Source organism: Sciurus carolinensis, chromosome 2 (genome assembly GCF_902686445.1).
Source record: "Sciurus carolinensis chromosome 2, mSciCar1.2, whole genome shotgun sequence".
Classification (NCBI taxonomy): domain Eukaryota; kingdom Metazoa; phylum Chordata; class Mammalia; order Rodentia; family Sciuridae; genus Sciurus; species Sciurus carolinensis.
Genome location: NC_062214.1, coordinates 55,041,856 through 55,050,154, shown reverse-complemented (window position 1 = coordinate 55,050,154; position 8,299 = coordinate 55,041,856). Strand labels below are relative to the sequence as shown.

Here is an 8,299-nt window from a genome sequence, read left to right as displayed (position 1 = left end):
CCTTGACTGATGAGTGCCTGATTTGTACTGACACAAAATTTTTAAGATCCAGACTTAAAATCTGGTACTTTGCCATGTTGAGAAAGCAAATGGTATTCTATAGAGACTGTATTTATTATTATTATTATTATTTTGTGGCACAAGGGATTTAATCAGGGGCACTCTACCACTGAGCTCTGTCCCAAGCCTTTTTTATTTTATTATTTTGAGACAGAATCTTGGTAAGTTGCTGAGGTTGGCCTTGAACTTACAATCCTCCTGCCTCAGGTTCCCAAATCACTGGGATTAGAGGCATGCACCACTGCGCCCTGTGAAACTGTACTTAAATACAGACCTTGCCTGAGTCTAGCAATACACAGTACCATCTTCCCCCGTGGTGCTGGGAAGTGGCAGCAGTCACAGCTCTGTTAGCCACAGGATCACAGGGAAACTATGGAGATGCTACGGTGCAGAGCTGTATGCTGTGCCATTCTGTAGGTGAGGAGTTTTGAATGCACTTCAACTTGTATTCAAAATGCAAGTTTTCAGTTTACAATGTGTACATCAGGATATAGCCCCATCATAAGTTGAAAAGTGTCTGTACTTTGAATATAATTTCAGTTTGGTGAAGCAACAGACCCATCTTTGACAACTACCAGGAATTCCTTTCTATCATTTAAGCTGTACATTTATCTTGTGGGTTTGCAAAGGATATGCATCTGTAGCAATGCAGATAACCTGCACCTTGCCCCTCTCCAACTGGTGGTCCAGTCTTGAGAAGCTGAGGGGTAGCACCTGTTTCCAAATGCTCCCAGGTCAGGTTGATGTCAGAACTGAACAAAAAATGTAAGGTTTCCCTTGAGAAGGCCCAAAGGTCTCATTTCTTAAAGGAATTGTGGAGTCGCTAGAGTCCCCTTGTTCCCTCCCTCATCCAGATCTGCCTGGCCAAAGTTGTTACTTGGGTCCTCAGCAGTTGCTGGTTCCTTTCACTGCATCTGCTGGGACCTCCCGATTTCACCTCCTGACACCAGGGAATTAAGTTCCAGGCCCTTCTCCCCTCTTGCCCACACAGGGCTGGTCCTACCAAGCATGGGTTTGCTCTTCTGTGTCTTCAACTCCCCTCATCTTAACTTACTTTGTCCCATCATCCCATGTAGAGGATACCCATAAAAACTTAAATTGAGCAATTTTATAGGTGTCCTATGAAATTTTAAAGGCTCTTATAGGTGTCCTATATGTAGGATGATGGGACCCAATGGTTAGGAAAACTACATTTTCCTAGGCCCAGCCACCTCCTCTATAGCTTTATCCAGCAGCTCCCCGGAACATGGGCTTGGGACCCCACTAAGGCCAGGCCAGTAGCCACTGTTCCTGTTCTCCCTCTGAAGCACCCTTCCTTGAGGCCCCTTGGTTGCTACTGCCCTTTTGTCCCCTCCTGCTTCTGCCAGGACTTGAGCACTAGATACTGCACCTCTCTTCCCGGGACTACTAACTTCTGACATAACTCACCTACCTCAACTTCCATTCCCTTTGCAAAAACCCCAACAAAGGCAGCTGCCTGTTTGTGGGGCTCTTTGTGGTCTACATTAATAGTCTGTGAATCCTCGTAACAATCCTGAAGCAGGGATTACTCCCCCTGCCCCACTTTTTTTGTACCAGGGATTAAAACCAGGGGCGCTTAACCACCAAGCCACATCCCCAGACCTTTTTATTTTTTATTTAAAGATGGGTTCTTACTAAGTTGCTGAGGTTGGCTTAATCCAAGATCCTCCTGTCTCAGTCTCCCAAGCTGCTGGAATTACAGGTGTGTGCCATTGTGCCAGGCTTTTGCCCCCTTTGATGGATGAGAAAACTGACCTTTGGAAGGTTCTGGCTGTTACAGAGCTGGATGGTGACCCATACAGCCACCTTACCATTTGGACCTTGTCCCACCACCAGCTAGTCACCTATTCAACAGTCTCTGATTTTGCTGACTCACTTAGGGGGGTTGGCTGAGCAGCTACAAGCCCAGATCCTCTCATCTTAGTCCCTCTCCCCACTTGAGTCCTCCCTTGACTAGAAGTCACTCCAATGACTAGACATTGCTTTCTTCCAATTCATGGGACTAGTCCCTAACCCTCTCATCCCTTGCCACATCACTCACCCTCATGGCTCCAAACATCATCTCAGGGATGAAAACTCATTTCCTTTCCTGTCCATTAAGTTGCTTGTGGACATCTGTCCCTAGGTGACTGCAACCTAACATGTCCACATCCAAACCCCTGATCACCAACCCTCCACCCCAACATCCTCCTGAGGAACACCATTCCTGCCACCCCTCCACCTACCAACATCAATCACCCTCACCCTTCTCCCTCCCTCCTCCTCCACAGCTATCACCAGCCCCCCTCCACTTCCAGCTCCCAATGCCACCAGCCTGGTTCTCCTTCCCATGTGCACAGGGCCCTGGAGAGCATAAGCTGAGTGACTGGAAAAATTAATTACCATCTGCCTCAACCATTCATTCATTCAACAGTGATTTATTGAATAGTAAGGACCAGGCACCATTCATAGCAACTGGGACAAAAAAGAAACCTTGCCCTTGAGGAACTTACATCCCAGCAGACAAGAACTTAAATCCAAACAAGTAGTATGTCAGAGCGCCCTGGAAAAGGTAAGGCTGAGTAGTGATGGGAGTGCTGAATTGGGGGTGCTGTTTTACACTGGTTGAGCTAAGGATCCTCCTCCCTGAAGAGGCTGGCATGACTGTGGTGGGCTGATGGAACGTAACTCACACTATCAAGAAGCTATGCCCTCAGTTTTGGTAATGAAGATCCAGGGACTTTGTTTCTTTGTACTTTGGAAATACTTTTTGCTTCCAGGGATGGGGCTTAGTGATAAGAGTAACAATGAGTTATCTTTTGCTGACCAGTCTTTTCTTAAAATTTGAACTATATGTCATTTCCTTTTATAAAAGGAAAAACTGAAATAGGAAAAAATTTTAAGTCTTTTGCAAAGAATTAATCATTTTCATGCAACTATCTCCCTTGAGGGACCCATTTTCTTATCTGCCAATTCCGTGGGAACACTGCCTGCACACAGCCTTAGCCTTCAACTTGCGGACAGCCATTCAAGCATCCACGAGCATCAGCCATGTGCTGGTGTTCAAGTGTGTGTGGACTCTAGGCCAACAGTCACCACAGTGAGATGGGCTACCTCTTGGTGGTAAAGCACACTTAGGAGGTGGAAAATCAAGGTGTTCCCTCTGGGTCTCTTCCATGCCTCTCCATCTAGGTTATTGCTACAACTGGACTAGGCCCACGCCTCTCTATTTTCATATACCACTCACTGCTGTATCTTATCTGGAAAGCCATGGACATATTGCCATACTAAAGAAATCCCCTACCAAACACTGGGCCACAGACTAAGATTTAGCCAGCAACCTGGTTTTAGCCACATTCCCATCCTGTCCCACGCTCTCCACCCCCCACCCCCGACTGTTAAGCCAAACACCCCTGTGTTGGTTCTGTGGGGTGGAGGTGGTGTGGAGGGAGGGTTGGCTCTGCAAGTGGCAAAGGCCTGATAAACAGGAACTTTCCGGAATTCAAGACATCCTGGATGTGGCACTCACAGGACAATGGCCAGGTCCAGAAGGTGGGCTGTTCTGGGCATGGCCCAGCCAGCATGATGTGGTCAGCCAGAGTGGGAAATGGGTTAGTCATTTAAATATTCCACAATATCACAATCACTGATTTCCAGTCTCCACAGTTCCAGGTTGTCATCAGACTCCCAAGAATGCAAATGTTCTCTCAGAAAATCATAGACAGCTAAGAAAGCAGAGACTCATTTCCTTCTCTATCTTCAGAGCTGAGAACTAAGTTCAACAGGCAACTAGACACTGCATAATAGAATTTCAGATTTTAATTAGCAGTGAGCATTAAAAATCCAGTATTCTAAACCAACCATCAGGGCCATGGATTCCTAAAGTAAACCCAAACCTAGATCTTCCTTTTTTTTTCTTTTTTTGGTACTATGGATTGGACCCAGGGATGATCTACTACCAAGCTACATGCCCAGTCCTTTAAAAAAAATTTTTTTTTGTTTTTTTTGAAATTCTGACAAAAGGTCTTAAGTTGCTCAGGCTAGCCTCAAGCTTACAATTTTCCTGCCTCAGCCTCCAGAGTAGCTAGGATTATAGGCATGCACTACCACACCCAACTTAGCCCCTGCTTTTATAACCAACAACTTTTAGTAGCAAAATCTGTTCCCTTCTTTAAAAAAGAAGGGGGGGGGCACGGAAGATTTTCTCTTTATTTAAAAAAATAGGAAAGAAAGCTGGTTGGATTTACAGGCAACCTAAAGTTAATGAACAATATTGTGGTTGGTCTAGACGGATTGAATTTTCCAAGTAAAAAATCAAGCAGAAGTTTTATGCATTTTTTTTAAGAGGTGGTGTGAAGGGAGGTTGCCCGATGTTCACTTTTGTAATCCATGTGGCCAGTCAATGGTTTTGGGGAACCACTGGTTTTTGGTAGGAAAAACATTTGAAACCAAGACTATCCCAGGAAATTCAGTTCATGTGACTATCTTGCAGTAATACATTCAGTCACATAACACATAAAACTCAAGAACAATGACTTGGTTATCCTCAACGTGATATTTAACACTCTGGGCTTCCACAGATAAAGAGAGGGAGACAGAGATCCTTTCAGGTCTTAGTCCATGATGTGGTCACTGGCTACCTTAGAAAATCAAGCCTGTTTTTATAGTTTGTGAGAAGATGCTTAATCCTTTTGAGACAGTTTCCTTATCTATGAAGATGAAAAATTGGGAGAAGCCATCTTCAGGAGTGAGGGGAAAAAAGGACTGTGGAGTCAGGCAGGCAGATGGTGTTAAACTTTAGTCCCTTGTGACCTAAAAGCAGGTTACTAGACCTGAATCTATACTCTTCATCTGCAAAATGGGGATAAGAAAGTCTATTGTAAGAATTGTTGAAGAATCTTGCTTATTTCACCTTCTAGTAGGTGCTAGCAGGTGCAGAGTAAATATCAGTTGTCTTTTTTTTTTTTCTGCACCAGAGACTGAACTCAGGGGCATTCGACCACTGAGCCCCATCCCCAGCCCTTTTTGGTATTTTATTTAGAGACAGGGTCTCACTGAGTTGCTCAGCGCCTTGCTAAGTTGTTGAGGCTGGCTTTGAACTTGCAATCCTCCTGCCTCAGCCTCCTGAGCTGCTGGGATTACAGGTGTGCGCCACCGCGCATGGCATCAGTTGCCTTCTTTTATTCCTAGTTCACGCTCAGCAAACATGAAAGGATACCAATGTGCTGAAATGTCTACCGGAAAAAAAAAAAAAAAAAATCAAACCCTTTAGGGGAATGGTACGAGAGGTTCTGGCATCAGATTGATTCATCTACTCTCCCTTTTCCCATACCTACCAGAGGCCCACCTTCTGGCCAGCTGCCTGTCTCTGAGATTACTACAGAGATACTGAAGGAGTTAGGACAGAAAGCTGCAGAGAGAAATGGGCACAAACCATGGGAAGTGCTGTTCAAAAAAGAAAAATGATGTGGCCCTGACACAGGGTCCTGATGGGCACCATCTCAGGCCTGCTCTGCAATTGCGTCAGGAGGCCTGAGGAACCAGTTTGGGTCCCCAGGCTGGGAGACTTCTGTGAAAGGGCAGTCAGCTACCTAATCTCAAGGCAGCTCACAGCATCCCTGAGACCTGGCCAGTGGGACAGTGTGGAGTATGAGGCCCTACTATGAGCAGCAGTTTTAGCTTCAAATTAGCTACAGGAAGAAAGACTCTAGGCACATGTAAACATTTATAGGCCTCCAAAGCCCTGGGAGACCGTCACCTGAGGGAACTGGGAGCATCCAAAGTCAAGCTCAGGGAGGGAGAAGATGTAGCCCTGCTCCAGTCCTCACCAGCGTGCTCCTGGTCTGGACCCTGCAAGGAGCCCCAGCTCTCATGTTCCAGAAGCTGGCACCGGTGGCAGTGGGTCTCCTACTTATGGGGGGGACTCATCATTCACAACACAGCAACTGGACCCTCTGCTCTGAGAAAGGAAATGTGTTTTAAACTTGGGAAGCATCATAATTCTGGTTTGTTCCACACACTGGCAGTTTTCATCTCCAACAGAGACAGAGCCTCTTCTCTGGGAGAAGGACCTCTCGAACTGTGGTAAGAGTTATCTTCCCTACCGGCAGACGTATGGTGAAATGCACCAGGCTTATGATTTAGACTCTGTCCTGCACATAAACACCTGTGAGAACAGAACTGGGGACATAAAGGATGTATTTGGCAGGAGATGGTGACCAGAAAGCTTGGCTATACAAAAGGATTCTGGGTACAACCAGGAGAGCCAGCAGGTATCTGTGGTTCTCATAAACCCTGTCCTTACTTGTCATTCGCCACATCCCCAGGTCTGAAGGGCTGGTTGTCTTCCTTAAGGTGTTTTGTCACAAGTAAGTGCCAGGGGACCTCAGAAGCCTGTGGTGCTAAGGAAGATGATTTTAGTCAGAGAAAGCACTGGGACACGGTGGGCTCGATCCACAGTCCTCAGTCCCTGGGAGCAGCTGTGTACAGGAGATAAACTGCGCCACGCTGACTCCCCACTCACGTCTCCAGTGGCCATGTATATCAGTGGCATGACTGCCAAGTGTGAGAACTGAGCACACCATGCAGTGGCATCTGAATCCCTTCCTCACTCCAAACGGTCTTCCCAGACAGAAAGGTTCAAGGTCCTGAGGCTTGACTCTTCTAAGGCTCAAAATGGGTGGTTTCCGGACTTAAATGGTTTTGCTTGTCTTAAGGACTCCAATTCAGCCCAACCCTCCACCCTCAGACAAACTGGGACAGGTTGGGGACTTTGATGTTGAGATCACCAATGTTAATGTTCCGTGGGATCTCAGGCAGGTTGATGTTCTTCACAGCCGACACAGCCCGTGCAGGTGCTGCTGAAAGGCCACCCTGAGGAGGAATGAGAGGTGAGTATGAGACCATTTTCAGTGTCATTCACTTAATACTTTAAAAACAAAAACAAAAACAGATGAAGGAGACCTAGAAAAATCCCAAACTGAGTAAACACAACAGAAATTTTAAATTTTCATCTTTATTCCTCAAAGGTAGCCAACAAAATATTCTTTGAAGTAGCTGGGACTTGGTATGGGGACCCAGAGCCTGCACTATCAGACTGCAAGCTCCTCAAAGGTAGGGCTGTGTATTATGCAGTTCCAGAGCCCCAGCATCTAACAGCATCTGGTCCATGGTGGGTGCTAACAAATGCTGGCTTGAAGTGGTATATCCAAGCCATAAGGAGCATTGAGAGTAGTGCTTTTCAGTTACAAAACAAAATCCTTTCCTCAAGAGAGGATCTTATAGATAAGGGCAAAGCCACAGGATATTCTTAAGAAGAAGAGGAATGTCACAGCTTTAGGGCAACTGCCTGCCAACTAAGAATGTGTTATAGAAAAGTCACGTGGCAGTAAGCTGGGATGCGTGGACATGCAGGAGGTGCAGCATAGTAGACACAGAAGACAGGTAACAAACACAAAGAGCAGAGACTTCTGCAATAGGCCTCCAGGCTCACTCCCAGTGTGGGGAGGGGAAGAGCTAACAAAGGCTCTCTAAAAATCACTTCCCTTATTGACTGCTTTCAGGATACCAACTCCAATTCCACCCTCACCCAGCAAATATCTGTTTCTTCTGGTTTCCAAACCCCTTGCCTCTGACTCACTCACTATTTCTGGAAGTTTCCCAATCTGCCTTTCTCAAAGAACTAAAGCTGCCACAGAACTGTGGCCTGGAAAAGCTTCTTCAGCAGGACTGCCAGTCCTCACGTAGAGAAATTCTGGTTTCGCAAGATCAGGTTCCATTATACAAGGCAAAGACACCCTTTAAGACACTCAGATAATTCAAGAGGTAATTTGTTCTGCTATTTCTGCATATGTGAAGGTATATGCCTGTAACTGCTTATCTCTTTTAAGGCTGAGGAAGGGGACAGAAAGATGTCAAGGGGACAGGACTGACTTTACTGAGAGCTTCTTATCAAGCTTAGTGCCATGTGAGGATGGATTGGAAATGGTACTTTCAAGCCTGGTCCCAACTCTGCTGTGGCCTTATAAAACGTCTAACTACAAATGAGGACACTGGCAACTCTGAGGGTTGAAAGATACCATGATAAATGGCTGGGAGATAAGACTCATTTAGCACACAAACTAGGAAACCACAGTAGGATTGGAGAAGAGAATTCTGGGTCTCTCCAGGGAGCATGTGGCTTTGAGAGAAGGAATTACAAACCACAAACAGGCCATCACCCCACAAGCTAGAAGCTGTG

The 8,299-nt window shown here is 46.0% G+C and overlaps 1 protein-coding gene across 2 annotated transcripts in view; it reads right to left on the bottom strand.

Moving 5' to 3' along the window:
- Window positions 1-4,956: 4,956 nt before the first annotated feature.
- The window catches only part of Ap3s2 (adaptor related protein complex 3 subunit sigma 2), a 44,916-nt gene continuing 41,573 nt past the window's right edge, over window positions 4,957-8,299 (bottom strand). For both annotated transcript variants that reach the window (XM_047538641.1, XM_047538642.1), the window contains one exon: window positions 4,957-6,933. In XM_047538641.1, coding sequence (XP_047394597.1) covers window positions 6,805-6,933 — 129 coding nt within the window. In that variant the 3' untranslated portion in view covers window positions 4,957-6,804. The remainder of the gene's footprint in view (window positions 6,934-8,299) is intronic.